Consider the following 27443-nt stretch of genomic DNA (forward strand, 5'->3'; position numbering starts at 1 on the left):
GCAGGAGCAGGTCTTGTTAGATTACCTTATCCTCCCCCAATATCCAGAACAGGAATTCCAAAGGCTGTGGCAGGGGAGTTGACTGAACCCACACACAACGCACACAAACCCAAACTCTAGATCAGTGTTCTCAACCTTCCTAATGTTGATACCCTTTGATACAGTTCATGTTGTGGTGACCCCCCCCAACCATAAAATTATTTGTTGCTACTTCATAACTGCAATTTTGCTACTGTTACAAATTGGGTGACCCCTGTGAGAGGGTCATTTGACCCCCAAAGGGAAGGAGACCCACAGGTTGAGAACCGCTGCTCTAGGGCTTCCAGTGGATTCCATCTTACAGCAGTGCTACCTCGGGTTTCCGAGGCTGTACATCTCAGTGGGAATGGAGTCTCACCATTCTCCCAAGGAGCAGCTCTACACTGCATTGGGATCACCCACAAAAACCTAGTTTTTCACCCAAACCTTAGAGCTCCTGTGGAGAAAGCACGTTTGAGTCAGTAAATACGAGAAGCCAGCCAAAAGGTTGGAGGGACTGGTTCTTTATTTCAAAAAGACATATGTCAATTTTCAGTATCAAAACAGTTGGACTATTGGTTTCTCTCTCCTTATTGGTTTACATCGGCCCCCAAAGGAGTACATTTTTAGCTAATAAGCTGCAGGATGCATACCTACCATACCTCACCGAAACCTCACCAGAAGGGGGAACTGGGTGGGGAGAGGAGTTTTAAAAGATCAGCACACTGCAAGCCTACAGACCGGAGAGAGAACTCACAGCCAGATGGGGTGGCCTGTGCCCCCCCAACCCCAAAGAAGCAATGTTTCAGAATAATATAAAATGTCAAGGAGGTTTTTGCACATAGGTGTTCAGGATTTCTCCAGCACTGACTGATACAAAGCACGTGGAGATGGCACTTTGAGAGACAGCAGCTTCAGGCTCCGAAGAGGGTGACGAGTTTCATGTGGCTCTATCAGTGAACATGTTAATTTTCCTTTGTCTTTTTAAGAAGAAGGCAGGAGAGAAAATGGTCACCCCAATGTCAGGGCACATGATCCATTCTGAGAGTCGCTGGGAAGGGAGTGGGGGAAGGGTAGGACTGAGTCATGATCCCAGAGGGTTCAGCATGCTAATAGGCTGGTCACTTCTGATGGCACCAACAAATCCCACCTTACTCCAATATACCGTTAAAGCTGAGAACCTGGACAGCACTTAAAACAAAACAGCACAAAGTGATTAAAAGAAAGGTTTTGTTTTTGGACTTCTCCGGGAGGCACCTTTCTGGCTTGGCTGATGCTCTGAGGGTGCCCACAGTAGAGTCTTTCCCTTGGCTGTGTTCGGCTCTCAGTAAGTCAGGCCCACACTTCTTCCCCTCCTCTACGGAGAGGGCATTCTGCATTAAGGTGAAAAGTGATCTTCAAAAATACATATAGAAGAAGAAGAAGAAAGGTTTGGGTTGCTGCTTCAGAGCTATGGCATTATTTGGAATGTTTTATGTATGGTTGCTATAACAATTAAAAAAAGGGTAATTACAAATGTGTACATCACAACATGCTTTTTAAAGACATCTGCACTGTGCTCATGTTCCCTTAAAATATTGTTCCCAAAGGTGCTCAGCCCCTGGCTCAGTCGGAACCTCTGAGGAGAGGCAGAGACATTTTGGCGGGTGGGAGGGAAGGGGGGGAAAGATGTGATTTCTTTCCTTTTTGGGAGGAGGGGGGATGGGGGTGTTGAGGGATGGGGAAAGGTGGCCGGCGCAAGGAGAAAGCAGCCTTCCACTTAAAGATCAGCCCTCAGTTTAAAGGTCAGCTTCAGGCAGGCTGGCCTGCGGCGGAGTCGGGGTCAGGGAGGAGCAGCGGCAGGCCGGGGCTGGGCGTTCTACATCTCGTTCAGGTCCAGCAGAGTCTGGTCCAGCATCCTTTGTGTACAGAGGTGCTCCTCTTTGGTGCATTTCAGTTTATCTAATTTGGGTGGGGTGGGGTGTAAAGGAGAGACGTTACAAAAACAAAAAGCAAGCTTCAGGTTCTGCCCGCTCTAAGAACTGGTCCCAGCTCGGAGAAGCAGCCGACTAACAGAGCAGCAGCTGTCTCGGCCACAGAAGCAAGCTGTTAACTGCACACTTGGGGGCTCTGATTGTGGATGTTGGCAAAACTTCCTGAGGAAGGGGGTTGGGGCCTTCCCATCATTTCCCCTCCCTCCCACCCACACCCAACCTGGGCTTCCATTCCAGTTTTCAGGGACCAAAAGGAGGGTAGGCCTGAAGCTTTTAGGCGTCTCCCAGAAGTAAGTGTCTAGTGGAAATGGCCCGCTGGGGGTAGAACAAGGACCGGTAAAACACCTGCGTCGCATTGGAAACGGGTACAGGAGGAGGCTCCTGCAGATCCTCCCAAAAGTGGAGGTGCAAGGACTAATTCTTTGGGGAAACGAAAATAACCCTCACAGCTAAGTCAAAGTCTTTCAAAACAAAACAAAGCCAGGTGCACTCCCTGAACAAACTGGCAAGTGAAACTTTGTGATTTCTGCAGAGCTGTTAATGAGTCTCTGTTAAGTGCCCCAGTGCAATAAGTACTTAGCTGCTCCCCCCAAAAAGGGCAGTGGTTTGAGTTCACCCAGGAACGCCTTAGCAGGGAAGCAGGGTGAGCTGCTCCTGGAGACTCTGGAGTTCTAATATGGGGTGGCCCTGACCCAGGCGATCAACGGCAACTGTAAGGTTTTTCTTTCACTGTCAGAACTAGAAAGGCTTCCAAAAGACCCTAGGGAAATACCATTACCTCAGAAATTAATCTCCCACAAGCCTGTGACAGTTACTGGTCACTGAGCACAAACCAGGCAGAAGAAACCAAAGGGGGCTGGGGCATGTCCAGCAGGAAACCATCGGCCGGACAGCAAGAAAATCCCAAACCCGCTCTGCCCAACAGGCTTGAACACAGCTCTTCCACCTGGAGAAGGCAGTGGCAACACAGACCCAAGTTCATACCACCCCCTCGTCTTTCCCTTCCCTGCGCTCCCCCCTTCCCTCCGTGCGCTCAGGAGGGCCTGCAGATAAAGCAGCTCCAACACCTTGTCAAGTCAGTCCTTTTATTGTTAGAAAGCACCTACGCGGGGGAACACATCCTACAGTCAGCGTGCCCGTGAAAGAGCCACTGAAGGGGCCACAGATCACACTCCCACCACCACGCTCTCAGGACCCGCCCTTCATCGCCCATCATTTCTTGAAAAGAGACAGGAACACACGCATTGACAATGCTTCAGGAAACACACGTGTTTTTAAAGCACACTAGAGCCTAGCTGCCCCGATTAACAAGCGCCTAGTGCGGTGGTTTGCTGAGGGCAAAATCATCTTTTTAAAAAGGCAATCGGCTTTGTGCTGGGGGTCCGGATCAGTGGCGTGAGCAGTGAGCTCGATTTAATGGACATCAGCAAGGAGCCCTGCCCATCAGTCACACAGATCATGCAGCGTTAGCTTCAGCTCATTAGAAAGCAGCCGGTTTCGCTCAAGTTGGCTGTAGAGACGCTCTGCGGCAGCAATAGAGAGGAAGGGAAACAAGGAGGAGAGGGAAAATGGAGGAGAGAGAGAGAAAGGGCGTTAGTGGGGCACCTGAAGCAGAGTTCCGAGGCTCTTACCTAGCTGGTACAGTGAGCATGCATCTATAAGGCAGGAGAGATGCGGAGAGGCCTTGCACAGAGGGCAGGAAGGGTCCCTCAGTCAGCTGGTGGAAAGATGTCCCCACCAACGGAGGAACAAAAGGGGGCGGGGTGGGGCGGATCATCAGACTGATAAGCGGGTAGGGCAAGATTGTGAAGGAGGAAAAACACCTCCTTCCCGGTGTGTTTATTTCCTGCGCTGCGAAGCTGAGATGAATGAAAACGAGCAAAAGGAGGAATCAGATGGGCTTAGACGAAATCTGTCTATAATTCTCAGGGTTTAGGAGAAAATCCACGTGGACAGTGAATATTCTGTAAAAATGTTCAATGTGGTGTCATTAAAGGCGGGGGAGATAAATATTCCACCCCCGCTCCAGCCTAAACCTTCTAGGTGCTGTGGGAGACTGTTCCGATAAATAGCCAATTCCACCTTCTTTGCTAATAGAACCCTGGGAGAACTTTCAACCTGTTGTCAACAATATGCTCAGCCATCGGGTTGGGGGTGGGAAATGTCTAGCCTACGTCAATCAAGACTATCTCGTTCTTTGTTCTTCTACCATCTTCTGCAGTGGGGAGGGGGGCCGCCTTCATATGACCAAGCTGTAGCCAGTGAGATATAAAGCCTAATCAATGGGTGGTTACTGGGGAAAGTTTTGCTTTCCTGCATGTCTGTAACAAACGTGATGACTGGAATTGCAGAATCTGTCTGTCAGGAGACAGTTGTCTAGTTTGAACCAGTTCCGTCATGGCCCACAAGTAAACCAGAAAAGATTGGGGTTTAGTCAAAAATAACACCAGTAAAGAGATTTTCTAAAAATTTGGGTGAACTGGCGCTATAATGGGAACAGAGGAAATTATGGAACAGCAGACTAGACCTAGACTAGAAGACTTGGAAGGGGCGTAAAATGAGAGCCCGTCTAAGAGCCTGGTTCAGATGGGTTATTAGGGAAATGTGGCGGCACAGGAACAGGCGATAGCTACGCCAAACGTGTGCTGCCCCGAGAGCGGGGTGCGTGCTTAGCAGGGTTATGTATGGCCTGTGATATTCTGCATAGAATCTTTCAATTGTGCTTGCATTTTCCCTCGGCCCTTCCTGGCTGATACGTCCAGCGTGTTCTTCTGAGCTTTCTACCCTAGGTCCTTGCACGATCCACTGTAGTATTTGATTCTGACTTCTCGAGCTGCCCTGGCGTTTTCTATCCCTCTCCTGGACTCCGGCCTTTCCTCCACTTGCGTTAGCAACTCTCCGACTAACTGCAAGTTTCAGTCTCATCTGACGGCCACTTTGACCCACAGGAGAGATCTCTTTCCTGTCCTTTGAATGGCATGTTGTTAGGAGGGGCCAATCCCCAAAAGACAGCATGCTTGGTAAAGTGGAGGGGCAGCGACCAAGAGGAACTGACATCAGGACTGCAACCCCGGGCTCGGCCAGAGGAGCCGCTGTGAGAGCGGAGCAGGACCGTGCACAGGGTTGCTATGGGTCGGAACCCACTCAGGGGCACCGAACAGCAACGGCATGACCTGTCGTTCTTCCTGCCACCACTTCAGTTCCCTCTGGTGTCACTTCCTCAGCCAGGACTGCGCCGCAGGCATACTCTTTCTTACGGGAGGTAAATAAGCCCCACCAGCACTGAAGCTACTGCTCGGCCGCTTCTTACGCCAATCGTGCTCCTGGAGACAAGTCCGCAAGTGTTTCGGCCCACCGCTTTAGCTGCCCGTCTACAGCAGCCCACCCCATCGAGGTGTGGTGAGCCCACCCTGACACGACGAGCGCAGGGCACATGAAGATGGACTCCTAATCTACTCCCGGGACCAGCCTCTGAGATCCCGGGATTACATCAGCTTCTCTGTGTTTTACAGGCTGGTTCAGCATGGTCTCTCCAGACCACAATATGTCAAAGGGGAGGCCTGAGAAGGTCCGTGCCTGTCTTAAAAACTGACAGCTGTGGGCGGACTGTGGCCATTGCTCACACCTGGCCTGCTAGCTTGAGTTTTTCCGGTTCTACCCAGAAACCGGGGCCAGGTTGGTTCCCCCTAATACTTCCACCTTATTTACACTATCACACTACGGGAAAAGAAAGCTTTTTATCAGGGCAAAGAAATAGCTTGGGGATGAGGGTGTTAGCTAAAAAATAATAGTTGTAAGGAGGAGAATTAAGGCGATTCTAAAAAACTGTACTTGCCGGCGGTTCTCGTTAAGAGCAGTATGGCCCCTCCAAGTTTAAGGGCAAGGCTTCCCTATCACGATGACCAGAGGGTCTAGAGACACTTGATGGGCAGGGGGCTGCCTGTAGGACAGTTCTGTGCAATCAAGGACCATCCCACCCCGAAGGACGACACTCCACAACTGAGAAGCACTAAACCAGTCTCCAAGCTCCGGGAGGCCTGCAGGGATGGGGGCCCGTCTCAGTCATGGATGCTCCCCTAACAGAAAGCTGCTGCTGTCAGGTGCTGCCCCGAGTGGGTTCTGACCACAGCGGCCCTCCGGACAGAACACAGGACCACCTGGTCCCGCAGGTCCTCACACCTGTCACTATGTTTGAGCCCATCACGGGCGTGCAATCTGTGCAGAAGCCCTCGTTTCTCAGGCCCTCTGGTATTGCCTCATCCAGACCCCTGCTCGAGCCCTGCTTTCCGCCAAGTCCACATCCAGCTGCCTGTGTGACTCCCAGTCCTACCCTGACTAGGAAGGCCCTGACCCTTGAAGCAGGCCAGCCAACAAGGGCCTTGTTTCCACTGAGGGACGAGATACAGACACGGAGAAGAAACAGGGTCATTTCCTGACCTGACTAAATCTCAGAGACAGAGTTCTCTGAGATCGGTCCCAGGTCAGGAAGATGTGGTTCTGCTGTTGTTTTCCTCTCACGCATTCCTTAAACCCCAAAGCAAACTCACTGCCACCAATCCAATTCCCTAGTGACTGAGAATTCAGGACCAGGGATCAGTCCATTCGCTAAAGGTCTGGTTCCCAGGTCACAGCAAACACGAGGGTGAGACAGAGAACTCATTTGGTCTGCTGTTCTTTTTCAGTCTTGCCCAGTTAGGGTACCAATCAATCCCATGAGTGTTAGATCCTCAATGCGTCAGTGGTCTGAATCAGGACCAGTTCATTCTGCCTCTGGACAAGGAAGGGCGAGCATTGAACCCAGCCAGCTCTGAAGCCTCAACGTCAACGAAATGAAGGAAGAAAAGATGAACTGATTTGGGTTTGGCTCTTTTACTCCCCCAATCAAGGTTGGGGGTGTGAAACCAATCGTTCCCAGGAAGATCAGGCTGGGGCTAATCTAACTCTATTCAATCTATCAGGACAGTCCTACCATCAGGTAGCAGAGTCGAACCTCTGTGTTCCTCACTCCTACAGGGTAATAGCAACAAGGGCAGGAACAGAAACCAACCCGTGAGCCTTGCCCTAGGAAGTCACATGCTTTCCCCTGAGTATTACGGAGGCTTGGCCTTATACCCATAGCTCGTTGGCACGTAACACACAACCTTCTACAAAGACTGAAGACATGACACACAGCATCTCACGGCTCCCTGGCTTGCTCATCCCTACCTTTGTCCATACAAATCATGCCCCTGGGGAAACACAGCTGCTTTACCTTCCTCCCAATCTCTTCCCATCTTCCCCCCGTGTCTTTCCTCCTTAGGAAGCCTTTCTCTACCACAGATGACTCCTTCCACCTAAATATTAACTACCCAGAACTCCACTGTCCAATACAGCAGCTGCCAGCTACATGTGGGTATTTAAATTATCATTAAATGAAGCTAGGAGCCAGACTGGGTACTTTTTGCCCGCTCTGTGGCTCCTGGCTTCCAATGCTAGACAGCCTGGCTATAGACAGCCCGCCGTTGCACCAAAACGTCTACTGGACAGCAGCATTTCTCTGGAAGGCTGTACTCCTTGCCCTTATTTTCTTGCCGTCAACTCTTCCTGCCGCCCACTGAAGCCTATCTCCCCACCTTCACTTTCATGCTCAAAGTGCACCCCCTCAAACAACTAAAGTGTCAATGAACATCCCGTCTTATCTTCCTGCTGCGCTCGCCTATTGTTTTTGAGAACCATTAGAAATCATCCCGCCTTTAGCTTACAAACACCAAGTGACTCATTCTTCTCTCTCTCCCACCAAATCTACACAGATTTCCAACTTGCTGCTCCCGCTGCCTGCCTCTCCCGCCCCTTTAGTCTGGACTCCTGCTAGTTGTATTTTGTTCTGCTGGCCTTCTAGATTTACATTGCTTCTCTCCCCCTTCCCAGCCCAGAACCACTCAAGCCCCTACGTCTCTAACGTCACCAAAGCCCTCGGCTTAAGAACCAGGAAACCTGGACTTTCCTCCTTGTGTCTACTGCCAAGCCCTATGAAACCCTGTCTTGAGTGTCATCTTCTCAGCACCACTCCCTCACTGAGCATCCCCGCCCGCCCTCCAGTGTGGCACACTCAGGGCTGTGAGTATTCAGGTGGTCTACATATAAACCCTGTCAACTTCAGGAAGGAAAGAAATGTTTCATAACTAATTTGGTGTGCAAGAAAAAAAATAGGAGGGAAGGTGGGGTAGAAAGGGAGAACCAATCACAAAAATCTACATATAACTTCCTCCCTGGGGGACGGACAACAGAAAAGTGGGTGAAGGGAGACGTTGGACAGTGTAAGACATGACAAAATAAGAATAATTTATAAATTATCAAGGGTTCATGAGGGAAGTGGGGCGGGGAGGGAGGGGGAAAATGAGGAGCTGATACCAAGGGCTCAAGTAGAAAGCAAATGTTTTGAGAATGATGAGGGCAACAAATGTACATATGTGCTTCACACAATGGATAGATGTGTCTGGGTTGTGCTAAGAGTTGTACGAGCCCTCAATAAAATTATTTTTTTTAATAAAAAAATAATACTGCCCTGTCAAACTCATTTCAAGAGATAATTTAAGAGTACGACTAAAAAAAAAATAAAAAATAAAGAGTACGACTAAATAAAACAAATTTTAAAATGCATCCATTTGAAGGACAAATAACCTGGGCAGCATACGAATGTGGTGAACGAAAACAGCAGCAGCAGCCCGCTCACTGCCCTGGGGTTGGTGCCGGCTCACAGCCAGAACCAACACTATTTCTAAGGCTGTAGATCTTCCCAGGAGTTCAAAGCCTCATCTTCTGCCTCAGAGCCACGGGGCGGTTTGACTGCTAGCTGTGTGCTTAGCAGCCCAACACATAGCCCACGATACCACCAGGGATCCTGAACTTGGTGAAAGCCATGGGACACGATGCCCAAATGACTGCCTTAAGACCATGCGCCTGTGGGGTGTCCACAACTGGCGGCTGAAAGAGGGTATGGACTGAAGGAGGTGGAATTTGATATGAAATCTAAAGAACTTCTCTGCCGGGCTGTATCAGCATAAAAACACATTTTAAATACACTTTCCTGAGAGGCTTAAGAACGTGGTGGTGCGTGGGGCTTAGGTAAGGGCAACTGGGTGCATCCACGGGAACGAGGGCTCCTGAAATGCGGCCGCATGAGCCCACCGTGTGAAGCAGCAATTTGACTGGTACATACCAGTGCAGCATTTCCCGTGGGCACATAATTTGAAACATTCGCGGCTGGTTGGTTGTTTTCCCAACACAACAGACCAATGGTACCAGGCCCTGAATGTGTGAGAAAGGCTTGAGAGGAAAACACTGAAGTGTCATTCTATGGATTCCCACTGCTTCTCCCCCGCCCCGCCCCCTCCACTGGGGCGGTGTGGTTCAGCAATGCATTTGATTAGGCAGACATCTCTGAGTCCCCGCGGACACCCACCTCAATAACCACTGGGAAAGCATAGTCAAGTGTTGAGAGAGAAATCTGAAGAAGCGGCAGAAACGTGAGTGGGACGACTTAGGGACCTGCCAGTAAAGCGCCCAGGCGGGCCCTTCCCACCTGGGGCCCCAACCCAGGGGCGGCCGCTGATGCCCGTTTTGGCAGATTCATGTCAGCCGGGTTTCAATGCCCAGAAATAACAAGACACACGCAAAAATGGCTTTGATGACATTAAGACAGGTGAATGTGGGGGTAGCTGGTCCCCCACACCCCAGGGGTCCTGCTTGGGGATACTGGCAGCTCTGGCAATGACACAAATGCAGTGCGGCAGCACGAGGCGTCCGGCAGCTTAACATTTTAATCTTGGGCAGGGGTGGAAAAACACGTGAGTTGCTCTGTGCGCCCCTACAGCCTGTTTTAACGCCTTGGGGGACCAGCCGGGCTGACCCAAATGGACTCCAGAGTGAGAGTGGGGCGTTGGGCCCCCCGAGGAAAGGGGGCAGAGATCCAGAAGAGGGCAGAACGGTGATAGGTTATCTGTGTGAAAGAGTAAGGAGGAGATGCTGGGTAAAAATGACTAGCACCACGGAGGCAGCACATCTGGGAGGAAGGAAGAGGCGGCAGCGGGAGTGATGAAAAAGAGCCAGACACCACAGCCTGGGACGTTTGGCTTCTTTTCAGGGTTAGTGGGAGAGACGGAGAGAGGCAGGTTAGCGTCCAGGATCAGGGGGCCACAGCAAACAGGTAAAGACCCTCAATTACTCTCTTGGGTGCTGCTTACTCCCGGGCTTCCTTCTGGGACTCAGCTGGATTCGTAGGCCAATTTGGACTCTCCTACCTTGGGGGTTGGCCCCCAAACTTTAGTATCAGGGCACAGAACACCCAGGAGGTCTGCCTGTTTGGTCCACTCAGCCAGCCCAATTCCCTGGCTCTCCGGGAACTACTGACTTTGTCCCTTGTGAGAAATGAACCGAGAAGGCGTGGTGTGGTGAAGGGACTTTGAGGAGAAAGCATTTATACGGAGAGCAGGATTCTGCCACTGAGCCAACATGAAGACGGCTCCCCAGTGTTTGCCACACAAGTAACCAGCACCAAGGTCCTGAAGGTCAAGACAGAGATTCCAGTTCCCAGAGGACGGAAACCAAAGCACACAGTGCCCAGCCTGCCCCCCTCCACCCACAAGCCAAAAGCCCAGCCCCACTCTGCTGTCAGATAGTTACATAGAGGTCATGTCATTGAGGGCGTGGTCCAGCTCCTCACTAATGGCCTTGTACTTCAGTTTCTGGGCATAGAGTTCATCTGGACAGGCACAGGAACCACAGGGAGGGACCAGGGGCAGAGTGAAAGGTGTCAGAAGCAGATGGAGAGAGGGAATCATTAGAAAATAAGGAAAGTAAGTGACCGTGACTCTGTACCAGTTAGACGTCTAGACTGGCAGCCAGACTGGCCACTTCCAGATCCGCTGTGCCCAGACGGCTAAGTGAATACAGCAAGGGCTGAGACCCTGGGAACAGTCACGACTACAGCAGGTCCCACTGCCAGATGCACTCGGGAGGGTGCCAGGCCACTCAGCTAATTCACTTCTTGGCAGTGGTCATGCTCACTTCCGTGCAAATAGAGAAGGGAGAAAGGCCCGCACCAAGATTCAGACACACCTTCTCTGCCTACAGAGGGCGACCATTTTCCCTGGCCGCTATTCCACAGGTTGCCTCCCCAGCCTGTGGAGAGGCGCTTCTCCAAAATTTTCCGAAGTAGGACTATCCTGCTACCCAGCGTGACCAAAGGAACAAGTTTTTGCTCAAGAGTGCCCCCGAGGCAAAGTCGACTTTCCCTCGTCAGGGTGCACGCCGTTGTCCAGCTGTGGGGACGGGAGGGACTTAGGCAGCTGCTGGTGCTGGTCAGCTCTGGGACAGTCAGGGCACAGCTTCCTGTCTTGGGGAGGGGTCCCCACAACTTTAGCAGTGAGCGAGATTGATAGGAAGTAGTCATGGTGTGACAGACACCCCTGCTGCCTTTTAAAACATGTCCTCCAATTTAACCCACAAGCTGGAAGATTTAAGACTATCCAATTGGAGTGGTCACCAAGCTCCTTAAAGGGAGAGGGGCAATGTTTAGGATATGAGGTGAAGTCTAGATTAAGTGGAAAAAAAGTCAAAATCTAGGTGACCATGTCACCTCGCTGTGATAGAGGGCAGGCAGGGTACAGGACAGACGCCCAGCCACTATCAACTGCCCTTGGTGTCCAGGAAATGAGCTACAGGAACGGTTACTGGGCAAGGCCTTCTTTCAGACGTCTCTAGTTTAATCCATGTCCTAGCTTCCGTACCTTCCAAATCATCAATGGTCTTTTCCAGCTTGGCTACGGATCTCTCAGCGAACTCGGCACGGGTCTCTGCCTGGGGGAACACAGAGCCAGTCAAAAGCAGAGGAAGACAACAGGTGGACCTCAAGTCCCTCAGCCTTGCCCTTTCAGAGCCACCGCCAGCCAGCTCTCAGTGCACCTTAATGCCGTGTCTCCAGCTGGCAATGCATGAGCCCTTCCTTCCCCGTAACCCCTCAGCTCACCTCCTTCAGTTTATCGGTAAGAATCTTTATCTCTTCCTCGTATTTGTCTTCTTTCTGAGAGTACTGCAAAGGGACCAGAATAAAAACCTTAGCGTAAAAATCACACTGACGACACCTCCCCCCAGCACACACTCACGTTCAGTCACATCAAATACCCTCTGGTTTAAGGTACTGAATGAGCCACTAGAGCAAGGCCCGTTTCTGCACAAGCCCCAAACCCAGTCACCAAGTTGTATCTGCCTGCCAGTGGCCGTACTATACAGGGTCCCCAAGACCGCAGGCCTGCATGGGAGCAGACAGCCTCCCCTTTCTCTGTCAGAAGAACTAGGTGGCAGTTTTGAAGAAGCTCCCTTGTGATTCCAGCTCAATACTTACTCCGAGGAGCACCAGAGGTCTTCAAAACCCACTCATCTATGTGCCTCGGGCCATAGTAATCTCGGACCAGAATCCTTTGTGTTTAGTTTTTAAATGGCCCTAAATGTTGATCTAAGACAGAACTACAAAGGGAGGTGTTTTTCTGTCTCTTGCTTAATGAACAGTAGTGATGTCTCAAAGCCACGTGGCGGCGACAGTTGCATCACGGCCAACAAGAGTCAACCGCCTGGAGTGCTGCGTAAACGGGTCTCAGAAGCCCTGGTTCTAGCTGCTGCTCCCGCCTATCTGCTGGACAGCCTGGCAGGACCCAGGACTGCTGCCTGCAGTCTAGCAGTGCCAGTCTGGGGAGAATACAGCTCCCGCCAGCTGAGACCTGGCCGTTATTTTAACGAGGCAATCAAAGGTCACAGCGTTGAACACCACGCCCAGAAGCTGGTTAGAAGGCAGGCTTGTGGCGTGGGTAGAGAGCACTCTCTGGATTACATAAGGGAGGGGGGGCACCTCCAGCCTTTCCTCAAGGGCAGGCCTGCGCCCAGACCCCAGCGGGCCTGTCACTGTCACAAACTAGCCCCTACCTTCTCCGCCTGAGCCTCAAGAGACTTGAGGTTGTTGGTGACATTCTTCAGCTCCTCCTCCAGCTCAGAGCACTTACTGTGAATGTTTTAAGTGTCACAGGAGAGGAAAGGGAGAAAGGCAGAGAATAGAGAGAGAGAGAGAGAGAGAGAGAGAGAGACACACACAGACGTGAATTGAACCTATATGCAGAAGGGTTGAAAGACATCCTGGGGGAAGAGAAGTTCCCAGGTGGTATGAGCAAGCACCCACCCTCCTCCCTCCTTACAGAGCACGTTAGGAACTGGACCCTCCTGGACTCGGACTCAGGACGGCTGGATACCAAGGAAGAACATCTGAAAGCAAGTCCCTACTGCCAGGTAGACCTGCAGCCCGGAGTGGAGTGGAGTGGAGGTGGGAGTGGACGCCCAGCCCCCAAACAGTGCCCCACCAGCACCCGAGGGAAGGCGAGCCCCTGGAGAGGCAGCTGAAGCAACTGGGGAAAAAAAGATGGAGCATGTCAAGGAAGTGGAAGAGAATGGAGCATTCCGTGAGGAGGTGAGAAAGCGCTCAACAAATCGACCAGTGGAGGGGAGGCGGCTGCAAAACAGAAGCAAGAACACAGACAGAATCACACCACACAGACCCTCCCTGTGGCTCTAAAGGGTTAGTACCTTTTCCTCAGCAGCATTCAGACACTTCAGATTCTGGTCCATCAGTCTGATCTGCTCGTCCATCTCTCGGCAACGGCTGTTAGTGATAGTCACGGGGAGGACACAAGCCAGGTGGTGGGGAGGGAGAGAGGTCAAAAAGGGACACAGCAAGAAAACAAGCAGCAAATGGAAAAGCGCTTTCCCCCCCAAACAAAACAAAAACAAAGGAAAGCCAACACCACGATGGGGATGAAGTGTCATGTCGGGGCGAGGGTGAAAGGGACGCACAGCCGCCCGCGCAGCAGCGCTGACTTTGTTACGCAAGGCCCAGAGGTGGCAGCAGGGGGCAGTTCACAGACGTGTCCCAGGGGGTCGGCCAAGGGGGACAGAGAGCAGATCTTAAGTCAGAGCTACATCAACGCCTCCAGAAGGCCCCAATAATGGTCTCTTGGTGAACCCCCGATCAGTCCCTATTTCCCCTCAGTTTGCGAGCCCTCCCTGCAAAAAAAGAATCCGGAAGCTTTCTTTGCCGTTAGTCACATGTGAAGAGGACAGGCAAGCCAGAGCTCAGCTACGTGCAGGGTCTTAGAAAGCCCCCGCACCTCCCAGCCTCCGGGCCTTATTTAACAAGGTTGAAGGAATGATGCTTCCGTCACAGTAGTGCCCAGGCCAAGGGGAAAGGGGACAAAATGGCATGAGAGAGTTGGGAAGCAGGATACTCACGATTCCGCCAGCTCAGCTCTCTCCTCTGTGCGCTCCAAGTCCCCTTCGATAATGACCAACTTACGAGCCACCTATCGACAAAGACCCAGGCTGCAGGGCAGGGAGTGAAACCCAAAAAACCCAAACCCACTGCCAGGATGGGATGACAGCTCAGAGGAACCCAAATCGGGGCGTCCAAGGCTCTGTAAGCCTTTACAGGCTCATACAGCTTCAACTGTCCCCCTCGGAGGGGTTGCTGGGTTTGAACTGCTGACCTGTGTTCAGCAGCCAAACAAGTAACCCCAAAGCTACTGGGGCAAGGTGTGAGTCCCCCTTTTCGAGGGCTCCTTGCAGAAGCCTCGTCATCACTGAAGAGAGCGTCACAAGCAGATGGGACTCACCTCCTCATACTTCCGGTCGGCCTCTTCTGCGATGTGCTTCGCTTCCTTGAGCTGGATTTCCTGCAGCTCCATCTTCTCTTCATCTTTTAAGGCCCGGTTCTCAATCACCTTCATGCCTCTGTCAGAAACAGAAGGACCACCTCAGGAGGCTGGCGCCAGCGCCATTCCAAGGAAACCCAGGGCTGGGCTGTCAAAGCCCGATTCCCTCCGCCTGCCACGCAGAGGCAGCCCCACGGCCTTGCCTTACTTTGTCCAAAATCCCTTTCCTTCTTTCAGTTGCTCAATTTCTAGAGAACACCAATGATAAAAGGGTGACAGGGTAACCCTTCCGGTGCGGAACAGAGAGCAAGAAGATTCTGTCCGACAGAGGCTCCAACAGGTCTATCAATTCCGACTGAGTACATAAAAACAGAAAGCATGCTGCCACAGAAGCAAGTACCCGTGCCTCTGACCTAAGGGCAAGCCTCCCTGCTGCAAACACTACTCATGACAGGCAAACCTCTTCCTGTTCCTCCCAGAAAGGTTTTATGTGGGCAGATGCAAAATCCCCTAGGCCCTCACCCCTCATAACCTTCTACAACCCTTCCCCCTCGTTTTCTATAGTTTTGTATCAGACCGCTGTCGTGCATCAAACACGGCCATACAGCAAGAACCACGGATGTATGTACTTCTGGGAGTACATGCAGTTACGTCCACATTGTTATCGTCTACTCAGTGTGCACTAGCAGTGGGGAAACGTTTGAATATTACAGAATTATTACAGTGTGACAGAGACACAGGTGTAAAAAGTTCCCTATCTGTGAAATACAAAGAAACACAGGGTGATGAGGTCCCAACGGGCACTTCTCAATTCCGTGCCGGTAGCTACAGACCTATGTCCTAGTTTAACTCGCGTGTGGCAAGGAGTCCACTGCTTATTTCCACAAACATGAGATGTGATTTGCTTAAAGGACATGGTTCTCAATCCTGGCCACACATGAAAATTAACAAAGCAGCTTTAAAGACCTCGATGCCCAGGAACCTATCAGAATGGATTCTAACTTTTTAAAATTCTAATTTCTTTGAACTGACATGGGGAACCAGATATTTTGAAAACTGCCCACCACAAAAGTTATCCCAAGTCGAGGGCCAGAATTGCAAGGGCTGGCAAAAACTGTTGGCTGGGTCCCAATTCCAAAATCTGACACAGAAGCCCAGGCCTGTGGGTTACTTTGTTTCTATCCAGTTCCCAGGTGTTGCGGATGCTGCTGGTCTAGGACCTCACTTTGAGAACTTCCTCTCCAAAAGGTGCGCCCAGGTGGCGGCGGCAGTGGCGGCGGCGAAGTGGTTATATGGCAGGTTGCTAACTGCGAGATCAGCAGTTCAAAACCACCAGCCTTGCTGGTGGAGAGAAATAGGCTTATTACGCCCATAAAGAGTTACAGTGTTAAAACCCACCAGGGCAGTCCTACCCGGTCCTGTAGGGTCTCTAGCAGTCAGAATCTCAGAAAAAGGATGCGACCCATTAGAGTCACATCGGTCTTAATGACCCCACTGAAGGATTGTGATGTCAATTTAGAGGAACTTTCCATTACCAAGGGGTCACAAGGTCTAGGTCTCCCCTTTCTGTCGGTCTTCAAGGGGAAGGAAATAAGAGCCTATAGGCGGTTAGTTACTATAGGTCTACAGAGAACTCTTGGACAGAGCCATTCTGAGTTGTTTTTATCCACACTCCATCAAGGCCCTCCACATACCTCTCACTCTCATCAGCTGCTTTCTCTGCCTCTTCCAGCTTCTGCAGGGCAGTGGCCAGGCGCTCCTGAGCACGGTCCAGCTCCTCTTCAACCAGCTGGATCCGACGGTTCAAGGAGGCCACCTCAGCCTCAGCCTAGATTTGAATGAAGAATGGAGAAGGGGAAGCAGAAGGCATGGTGAAATGCAGAACAGACAGGGAGGTTAAGGTCGGCCACCAGGACTTGGCCACAGAGCCGTGGTGGGAGGGAACTTCACTCAGAGGCGCTTTAGTACACACAGTTATATCATTTCTCACCTTTTCCCATCAACCAATTCCCACATGTTCCACAGGAAGAGGCTTTTAAAACTCAGTGCCCCTGGCCAGCCCAGAGAGAGCACCACCCCTTTTCCGGATCCTGTGCAAATTCCTGAACACCCAGCGTCAGGAAAGGTAGCTAGCTAGGGATGAGTCAGTCATTCTGTCTGAGCTCTGGTTTGGAGGTGTGTCTTACTCTTCTGCAGCTTTCTTGTAAATAGCTCATTAAGTGGAAGGATCCTTAAGGAGAGGCTCTTGCATGATCTATTTTACATGCTGTTTAACCTAGCTGTTAGCCCTCTGAAAATCTAATAGACCAGAACTGGACAAGGGCAGAAGAGGGGGCTTTGAAAAGTTTGTGTAAAAGGAAATTAATAGACAGTGGAATTTCCCCACCAGCTTTCCACAGCTCTTCCAAAAATAAGCCTTCCATCCTGGAAAGCAAAGAATAGAGTTGGGGGATCTACTCCCCATCTCTTCAGATTGCATTTGAAAAAAAATAAAAAATATATTTTTTAAAAAAGCTGGCACTGAGGCGCTTCATTTGGCTATAGAATTAGCTATTTGATGAGGTTACCAGAGACTGTTCCCTTCATGCCCACGGCCATTCCTCCAAGCTTGTGCGCTGTCTCCTTTCTACACCTCTAACCGCCGCTCCCTGTTGGTCCACTCCTTAGGGTTTGGCACTCTTCTAGTACTTTCAACAAGAGCCCTGGTGGCGGCGGAGTGTCTGTGTGGTGGGCTGCTAATTGAAAGGCCAGCAGTTCAAAACCACCAGCCAGTCCACTGGATAAAGATGAGGCTTTCTATTCCCGTAGAGTGTTACAGTCTCGGAACCCCCCAGGGCAGTTTCACCCTGCCCTCGAGGGTCACTATGAGTCAGAATGGACTCAGTGGCAGTAGTGAGAGTCCTCCTGTCCCGGAGCCCTGGTGGCACTGTGGGAGAAGCATTTGGCTGCCGAGCTGCTCTAAGGAAGGTGTGACCTCGTAAAGACTGACGATCTCTGAAAGCCCAAGGGTCGAATTGACTCAATGGCAGAGGATTGGCTTTTTAGTTTAGTCCCCTACTCGGCCGTAGCTTCACCCTCTACCAGTCTCTGCCGGGAAGAAAGCGCCGGCTAAAGCCCAAGGAATCCCATGCTCTTCCCTGGCCCGGAAATAAGGGATGGGGAAAGGAGGTGCTGGCCCATATATGGGGAAGTCCTAAAGCCACCTCTGAGACCTGGCGCCTCTTCCCTCACCTTTACTGGTGGCAGGTCAGCCACAACCTCACAGGAACTTAATCTGCCCTGCATACCACCAGTTCAGATGCTTATCCAGGTGCCTGCTGAACATGATCTCGCCTCCACAGCCCAGACCGTGCCTGAATTCTATTGCCCTGATTTCCTCCTGGCAGTCAGGGGTGGGAGCAGCTGTAGAAATAATCTGGGCCACCAGCCCCTATGGGGAGAGACATAGCCCAAAAGACTCCCGTTAGGAATCAGGTTATTTGGCACAAAACTTTCATATACAAACAGGAGAGGGTCAAGGGACTAAGGGGGAGGAGGAGTGTGATCTAACTAACCACCAGCCTACCAAAAAAGGGACGCCAGGAAGCTCACACACACTGAAACACCGCAGTGAATAAGGGCCCATTGTCGCTAACACGACTGCTCCACACACCACAAAAAGGCAAGTGTGCCGGAGTCCGGTTGCTTCCAGGAAAAGAGGTGTCATAGGACAACACCTTTCATCTCACCAGCCCAAGCAAGGCTGACCAGTCGAGACTACACAGGAGCAAACCAGACCAACAAACACAAACCTCCCAGACAATGCCCATTTGGAGGAAGCTTAGGAGACGCAAGCCCCCATCCAGCTCACCAGCAGTTACCAAACTGGAGTAAAGGTAACAGGCTATGGGGGCAGGGTGTACGGTTTCCATGACAACAAGCTGGCGCAGGCAGCTTCTCCCACAAATCAGCATTGACAATAGCATTCTTCGCAAGGCTGAAATCAAAAGGGCGGAGGAGAAACCACATGGCAGCGCCCTCAGTGGAGCATGTGCTCCCGCCTGTACAGAAAGCAGAACCCGGATGGGGAGCCCCGCTGGGAGGGCGGAACTGCTGTTCGCTGTTGTTTTTTCCTCTTTCTAGGGGAGCATTTCTCTTTAGGATGAGGGCCTGCAGACTCCAGCCCCAACACTGTTTAAAGGACCGAGGGAAGACACCTGACTTCCTCCAGGGCCTAACTCAAAACCCAACTGCCATCCCCTCAGCTCCATGGGCACCAGGTGGGGGCAGAGCAGACCACCATGGCCCTGGGGAAACATTCAGCTGTTGAGCTTTTCCAATTCCACCAGGTTCTGCATGCCCTCATGGTTGTGACCTTTCAGGCCTGGAGGATACACCCTAAGGTCCTTCCCTTCAGGGAATAATAGGATTAGGATTCTGCACTGACCAGGGGGCAAAGATCCCACGGTGGGGCAGAAGGAGAGGACAACAATGTGGGAATGCAGTGACAAATTTTGTTATAATAGAAGATGGCTGAGAACAGCTATGGTCATGAAATGACAGAATGAGTTTTGTTTCAATGTTACTGTTTTTCATTCGAAAGAGATTCTGTCTACCCGCTCGCTACCTGCCCCAAGAGCACCACGCCACACCTGACGGACCCAACGGAGTGCAGGTGCTCTGAGGACGGATCAAGCCATGGGCAGGAGGGGATTAGCCAAATTCTGACATTCAGATCCTCCAGGAGGGTTTCTGTCCAGACAAAAGCCACAGATGAGGTTCAAAAGAAACTCATAGCAAAGTTCGGCTCGAGCCCTGTGAGTAACAGCTCCTTGTGTGCACCGTCCCAAGGACTGCGCACTAGGGATACTGCGTCCTTGGGGACTTTAAATTTCACCCAGGGGGAGCGGTGGGTTGGAAGGAAGGGAACAGAGCTATCAGGCGCAGAGTAAACAAAGGTGGAAGCACTGGAGCAAAGGGTTATTTGCCTCTCCCATGAGTGTGTGCTCTTGAATGTGTGTGCCAGTGGGGGTGGGGAATCAGCAGGAGAGCAAATCTAAAGCAAAGGTAGGTGACATAGGCGGTTGCTTAGTCCACTGAACCCCCCAAATCACCAGCCATTCTAATCCCCACCTCCCACCCCAGAGGCTAAGTATCTGGGATTAAAGCCAGAATAAAAATGCTCTTCTGAGAGTTCTGCGAAAATTTTTAGTTCAGAAGAAAAAACGTAAGGAGGGAGATTAGGAAAGGGGCAGTAACACAGGTAAGGACAGCAATGGTCAGGGCAGCCCGAGGCACAATGGCCAGAAGGTGGCCAGGACCTAAAAGTGCACTGACAGATGAGCGATGCAGGACATACCAATCTAGTCAGTCCGTCAAATGACGTTTTCAGACATGCTACAGTGTGTGGATGGGGCTGGACATTAGATTAAGCTAAACTAGTCAATCACAAAAGGACCCACATGGTATGTCCTCATTTATATAAAAAGACAAGACAAATATTTAGAGACCAAAGTTTATTCGTGGTGGGAGGGAGAAAATGGAGAGTTAAGCCATGATGGGAAAGTCATTGATTTGGTAAGGCCGCTCGGTGATTAGTCATTGCTGTCAATAAACTGTATACCTGTACGATTATATTGGCCAAAACCGTGTGATGCATATATTTTTATTCATCTATACAAAGACCAGATGCTAAGGTTACAACCAAACACTTCATGAAATTGGGTTCTTTGGTTTGGAAGTTTAGTGGCACAAACTCGTGGGGCAACACAGGAATTGGCCTGATAACATATGCTTAGTGTTTCTGTCTATCTCCTAGTTGTTTGCACGGTGACTGGTTCTGAATGCTTGCAGGCAACCACCCCAAATGGATCTCTATTCACCGGAGCAACAGAAGGCGGGAAGAAGCAAGGCACAGGAAATGCATGTGGAATCTGCGGCTAGTTTCCTCCAAGAACAACTGCCTCCCCTTTGCCATGAGACCAGGACTGGCTGGTGCCTGGCGACTGTCGCTGAACATCTGGTCCAAAGATTCCATAAGAATCTTGATAAAAGGGGGGAAATGGTGAACAGAACCTCAAAACCTCATAAATTCTATACTTTCTGGAGCCATGATCGGTAAGTGAACCCATCAAATGGCTGCCTTCCAATACTCTGAAGGCTAAACCCAAAATATTAAAACTCAATAGCTTAGTTCAACCAATTTTAAAAAAGCCTGTCTTGAACATTATATTCTTTGAAGAAATTCCCTATTTACATGGAATCAAATCTAAAACAGCAACGTAAGAGATTAGCTAGGACAGTTGGAGGGCAGTGAGTTCATGTTAATGGGGAACAATTCAGAAATGTAGGGTGAGTGGTTGCACTACTCAAGAGTGTAATCAATGTCACTGCGTCGTACAAGTAGAAACATGTTGGATTTGTGTGTTTTGTATAGTCTCAATAACAAAATAAAGACAACTTGCAGGGGGCAGATAAAGAAAAATGCCCATCCAACTGTTACACCTTCCGTTTAAGTCTAGCAAAAAGTGCAAAGGAAACAAAATCGAAAGTGGATTTCAGATGTTTATAAAAAGGTCAATCTCCAGGCCAAAAGCAGAAGAGAAAGATACTGCTCTCCTCTAGTTCCCCAACAAGAGAGCACAAAGCAGCTAGAAAAAGAAAAGGGTGAAAATCTCACTGAGGCTTGAGATACCATTGGGGAATGAGTGTGCGGTGCTCTGGGCTCCAAAGGAGGGAGGGAGGGAGGAGCGTGTGAAACCCCACATTCCAGGATGCCCTGAGAGGCAGCCCGAGCACCGCCCAAGCACAGGCTCCTTTCCCAAAGGTTTCTCTCCCTCAGAAGGGTTTCGATCAAAGTCCACTAGAGCAGAGAGGCAAGATTAGGATTCCTCAGACTGGGAGCATAGACACTGGTTTCAGCAATATTTAACTATCATTCTACTTCCCCATTCTGAGTACTTCCTCACTGGGCCTCAGTTCAATTAGCCAATTTGGCAGTGAGGTTGGAGCTTAAGAAACATCCGAGGCTGCATGCACTGTTGCAGCTCCCCCCAAGTTACAAGGGTGGAAAATAAAGGAGCCAAATGTTCCTAGAAAGTACCAAATCCTAAGGGAGAGTATGGGAGCGCAGTAGTAGCCACACTACTAGAATCTCTACAACTGCTCCTTGGGTGTCCGTATTTAAATGCTGAGCCGATTCAAAACGCTAGTTCCTTTGGTCATCCTGTGTCTTTTCCTTTAAGGGTATCTGGTTTTCAGAACAAAGGGGATGAGAAAGAAGTGTCCCTAGTCTTAAAGAGTCACCCTGCCAGCCCATTGCACTTGAATTGATAATTACAAGTTGCCTGGGCATACTGAGCAGAGGAAAAAAATGTCTACAAAAAAACTAACCGGGAAAGACAACACATTTCTTCCAATATGTGCTTGTCCAGTTATAAAAATAACTGAGCATTATCCTGGGTCCTTGGTAAACAGCTTTTCCCGTTTCCCTCACTTTTTCTCAACCTTACTACCCTCCAACACACACACACACACACACACTCACTCTCTCTCTCTCACACACACACATTCTGAAACTACAAAGAAAAAAACTTAGCAAGGGCAAGAACACTAATAAACCACAAGAGTTTTTTCATGAGGTTCTCAAACTTTAGCAAGTTACTTCCCCCCTCTCCAAGATTGCCCAAAACCAGACCCTCAACACAGACACATTCTCACCCTTACAAAATCTGATGAGTTACTGAAACTTGCCACCCCTTCTAAAGAGAAGGTGGTCCCAACCAATCCCAAGAATCTATCCATTCCGTCAACATTCTATGTTTCAACTTTGTTTCAACTTTGAGAGGTTCTTTTGTTTTGGGGTTTGTTTTTTTTACTTTTAAAGACCCTGCTGAGTATTTGGGTAAGTAGCATCACTACAGTACACTGGACCTTGCTTCTCTGTCTCCATCCACCACATCGCCAGGTCAACCAGAAACCTTGGCAGACAATGATACTTCATCTGATTCTCTGCCACATACACTCGCTTATCAGTTTGGCTTGGAGGAAGTGTTCTTAACTGGTTCGGCTTGCACTGATCACACTTCAGCAATAAAGGCCTGAATCTGGCAGAAGTTCCTGCCTTCCAAGTCATCGTGGGTAGGGCCAGACAAGTTCGGGTGGCGCCTACATTTGCACTAGGAGGGAGTAAAGTACCACCTCTTCTCTGGCTTCACGCCGCCGGGATACAAAGCGTCTAACAGTTGCAAGGGCTCTCCCGCTGCCCCCCCCCGCAACCCCCCCATAGAGGAAAGGGCCCCAGGCCAGAGGATGGGAGGCGGTACTGTGGCCTCAACCTCCTCCAGGCAGGGCACCGCGCTTCCTCTCAGCGACTGCTGCCTCATTTCCTGAACAGAAGGAGGGAGCGGAAAAGCTGCCAGCAGGCCAAGTTGGGGGCTTTCCGGCGGTTCCCACCCGCTACCCAGTTCTCCCCCTCCTAGACCAGAGAAGCACCCCACCCACTCCTACTCGTTGGGCCGGAAACCTCAAGCGCAAGTCTCCCCCTTCATCTGGAAATGGGGAGGAAGAAGCCACTGAGCCCCTCCCCTGGCCGCGCCCGGCTCCGAGGGACTGAATGAATGAGCGGGGAGGAGGAGCAGGAAAACCACTCCCCAGGCTCCAAAGTGGATCGATTCCTTCAAAGGTCAAGCCTGCTCCCCCGATCACCCCAGTTCTCCCCTCGCCCATTTGCTCCCCTACTGCAGCTAAGCCCACCCAACCTGAGGGCTCCAACTTCATCTCCGACACTGCGGACTCCCTGAGAACCAGGCTCGACTGCAAGAGACCTAATTCCAGATCCCGGTGTCCGCGCCTGCCCTTCCCTCCTGGCGCCTCGCCCTCTCCGTACCTGTTCCCGGGCCCGCCTTTCCCCTTCCACTTCCCGCTGGAGGCGCTCGGCCCGCTCCTCAGCATCGTCGGCCTGCTGCTGCAGAACCTGGATCTTGCGCTTCACCGCCTCGATGGTGGTGATCCCGGCCATGGTGCCCACCCAGCTTTTGCTCCCGCTCCGGCTCCTGCCTCCCCCGCTCGGCGTAGCAGCGGCTTCTCACTCCTACTTCCGCCTGCTCCGCCCTGAAATACCGGAACTCACCCACCGCCCGGATGTGACGTCATGGCCGCCGCGCCCCCTCGCCACCCAGCGGGCGGGAAGGCAGTGCACTGGACGGACGCTCGAGGCTGGAGTAAGGGGCGGGGCTCCGCAATCGCCCTAGGCGACCACTCCGGCCCTTATCCCCGGCGCTGTTAAAGGGGGGCGGGGTTGGGAAGAGGGAGGATTACTATGGCAACCGGCAAGGCGCGTGGTAGAGTGAGCCTCCCGGACCCGGCAGGCTGGCCTGTCCTGTCCTTACACCCTCCGTTGATCTGGCCGGCCCCACTTACCTGCACGGGGGTCCCTGTGCCCTCTCCCCAAGGTAGACCTCCTACAAGCCTCCGCTTCCGCCGACTCCACCACAAGCTTCGAAACCAGGTTCTAAGAAGAGCCTAAGAGACTTCCTGGGCCTCATCTTCCAAAGAGCCTCCCTTTATAGTTGGCTCAGGTAGGTTCTCTCTCCTGCCTGAAAGTCAGTGAAGGCAACGATCGAAAGAGATGAGATGGGCAAGTCGGTCAAGTTCTCATTCTGTCAGTTACTAAATAGTCCTTTTTGAATTCTGGGATTTTTTTGCCTGTTACTCTTGAGAGTCAGTATGCACCGGTGATTAACGGACCTACCAGCCCTTCCAAACCTAAAAGGATTGGGGTCTTTCGAATTCATCAGCCATCTTTCGGAGAGGAGGAAGCATCGTAGACCTTCATTTCATCCAGAAGGAATCCTCGATTGTGGCTCACAATGACCAGATCCTTCATGCAAGAGCGAGGAGGCCTTTGGTGTAAGAGCCTGGCAAGTGAGCCTCCAATTCCTTTGAACCTTTGCATCAGTTTCACTGTCGCTTTGATTTCTTGTCTCACAAGCAGCTCTTTGTGAGTTAGAAATTCCCCGGCAAGCACTTGATGCAGGACTTCAGGAAACCAATAGTAAAGAGACTGGAGGGTTACACTACCTTCCCGCTGCTTTGATTTTATTTCTCCCACTTTACCAGTAACCAGTGATGACTCCCTCCTCTGTGCAGCTCTTTTCCCTAGAGTCGGAGGATGAGGATCTGCACTTAGAGATGAGACTCCTAACCCCTGAAATATGTTGTGGCCTCAATGCCTCGCTCTGAGGAGACTGCCTTCCGAGCTTCTGTCTTCTATCTCCTTTTGGAAATATTAATAAGACTAGTCAAAGGAAACGTCTCTGGTAGACAGCAAGGAATTTGCTCAGTGAACTGCATACCTGGGTATCCCTTGCCCCCCTGAAGTGGAGAGAAAGAGCCCGGTTCTGACCTCAGTAAGCTCTCCACGATGGCTTAAGAATGATTCTAACTTGTTCAGAAGTCTGATTGGAGGGATCATAGTCGCCAAAGTGAGCCTTGGTTACCAGCAAGGGGGCGCTATTGCACTTCCCTGCGCCTTATTGAAGAAGCAGTGGAAGACCTCGTCCTAGATAAACCAAGAGTTGAAAGTATGTGGTTGCATTACTGGGGCTGGTGAATTTGAATGAATAAATTCTTCTTCATCTAGAGCAGTGGTTCGCAACCTTCCTAATGCCATGACCCTTTAATACAGTTCCTCACGTTGTGGTGACCCCCAACCATAAAATTATTTTCGTTGCTATTTCATAATTGTAATTTTGCTACTGTTATCAATCAGGCAACCACTGTGAAAGGGTCGTTCGACCCCTAAATGGGTTGCGACCCACAGGTTGAGAACTGCTGGTCTAGAGGAACAGGTAGGCTGATTTCTGAAAGCTTTTCGAAACAGTAAGATAGATGGGCATCAAGGAGCCCAGTTCTTTTGTTGTCCTACTACCTACGATACCAACAATTCATCAGCACCTTTATTTCTCCTTGTCTGTGCTCTCCCATCCCTCACCCTTCCTTCACCCTTTCCTACAGGTGCCATGACTTCATTCCCTAACCATTGTTTTCCTTACTAAAAGTCGCTGATTTCATCTCAGATTTAAAATACCTTACACTTGAGGAGTTTAAAAATAAAAACACCACCAAAATTTGGTCTAATCTTATCATACCCTTGGCTCTTTCTTCTAACGTTTCTAGCAAATCCTACACTTTCCCAGAAAGGCTTCCCATATAACTTCCGTTACTAACTCCAGTTACTAACCCCTTCCTCCTTTCCCAGCCCATACAGCTACATTAAAGTAATATGCTCTGTTGACTGACTTATTGATCTCAAGGACAAAAGCTGAGCTGTGAGCGTCCTTTGTATTACATAAAGCACCCTCTCCCAAAGATACAGGTACAGCACTGCTGACGACTGCCCCTTTGCTAGCTGGCCTCCCAGTTATCTTCTCCAAGTTTAAAGGGAAGAGATTTGGTGACTAGGGGATAATATGAAGTAGAAAAAGAGGATTTCAAATGTGAAAATTTCAGCCCTAGAGAAGCTGAGTAATTGACTCAAGGTTATAGAGTAGGGTCCAGTAGAGATGCTTTTACCATCTAAGAGTCCTTTGTCATTGTCATTCCTATTATAGACCCACACTGCTTCCTATGGCATCTCTATGGCTTGAGATCAGATGCCCAAATGGGCCAAGATAAATAAACCCATACAGGGCCAGCGCCAGGGTCAGGGTGACCTCCTTGGTCCCATTGTGAAATCCAAGCTGGCTTTGTTGGGTAGCTGGGGGATGAGAGATTCCCTATTAATACACAGAGCTACATACCAAGCCTTGGACACAAAGGCTAAGAATGTGTCATGGGGGAGGGGGCCCTGGGATAAGTGATAGGCATCTGGATCTGGAGTCCCACTTTTTTCCTCCAGTTCTTGGGAAAGATAGTTTAATTCCTGGGCGGGACAAAAAGGTAAGCTATCTACTGTCTCTAAGCAAGAAAATATATGCCATTACAAGAGTGTGCCGGCATGTAGTTAGAGTGTGTGTGAAGGTCTGTCTGTGACCCCCACAATTTGTCAAAGTGTGTTGGGAGGTCAGCGATACATTCACATCAAGATCTATAGGTGGAAATTAAACCCACCCCCATTTCTCTAATACTCACATCAGCTGCCTTCTTCTCAGCCAGCTCCAGCTTCTCCTGGGCATCCTTCAAAGCCTCAGAATATTTGTCCAGCTCATCCTCAGTCCCTTTCAGCTTCTTCTGCATGGCTGCCAGCTCATCCTCCAGCTGTGGGAGCCCCAAAAAGTCAGACACAGACACAGAAATGCAGCTTGGGACCCTTGGCTCCTGAGCCCTGCTCGACACGTGGCATCGCACGTGGCAAAAGAGACACACTTTTCCCCAGCCATTTCCAACTTCACTCCCTGAACTTATGCTTTAGTCTTGGCCCATGACCCTGTGTGTGTGACTTAAAAATGCCCAAGGTGTGCCGGGCTTTCATTTCAGGGCCCTGGCCTCCAGTATTGAAGGGGTTAGATACCTGTGGCTCTGTTGAAGGGCAAAGACATGGCATAGGCCAAGCTCCCACCGGTGCCTGGGCTCCTCCAAAAGATGGTCCATTCCCACTATAATCCAGCAGACCATGTGCCTGTAAGGGTCACTGACTCTCACAGTCACGCAGGTGTCTGGGGCAGAGACCCCACATGTCTTCTGCCCCTCCAGTGACGGGAAGAAGTGTCCTTCCTGCCCAAAGCAGGAGCTAGCACCATTGGGC

The 27443-nt window shown here is 50.7% G+C and overlaps 1 protein-coding gene across 4 annotated transcripts; it reads right to left on the bottom strand.

The window, feature by feature from the left end:
* Positions 1–526: 526 nt before the first annotated feature.
* TPM3 (tropomyosin 3) lies at positions 527–23815 on the bottom strand. Of its 4 annotated transcripts, none has more exons than XM_075562478.1 (8): positions 23586–23812; positions 16414–16547; positions 14681–14798; positions 14301–14371; positions 12948–13023; positions 11998–12060; positions 11759–11828; positions 527–1959 (listed from the first exon to the last, which is right to left on the bottom strand). In XM_075562478.1, the coding sequence occupies exons 1-8, from the start codon at positions 23715–23717 to the stop codon at positions 1877–1879; spliced, it is 747 nt and encodes a 248-aa protein (XP_075418593.1). In that variant the 5' UTR covers positions 23718–23812; the 3' UTR covers positions 527–1876. The 4 variants fall into 4 exon arrangements, with proteins under 4 accessions (XP_075418593.1, XP_075418591.1, XP_075418594.1 ...); XM_075562476.1 differs by lacking the exon at positions 12948–13023 and adding an exon at positions 13599–13674 and having other exon boundaries at positions 23586–23809; XM_075562479.1 differs by lacking the exon at positions 527–1959 and adding an exon at positions 10634–10731 and having other exon boundaries at positions 23586–23815.
* Positions 23816–27443: the final 3628 nt, after the last annotated feature.

The sequence above is a fragment of the Tenrec ecaudatus genome, chromosome 1 (assembly GCF_050624435.1).
Source record: "Tenrec ecaudatus isolate mTenEca1 chromosome 1, mTenEca1.hap1, whole genome shotgun sequence".
NCBI classification, from domain to species: Eukaryota; Metazoa; Chordata; class Mammalia; order Afrosoricida; family Tenrecidae; genus Tenrec; species Tenrec ecaudatus.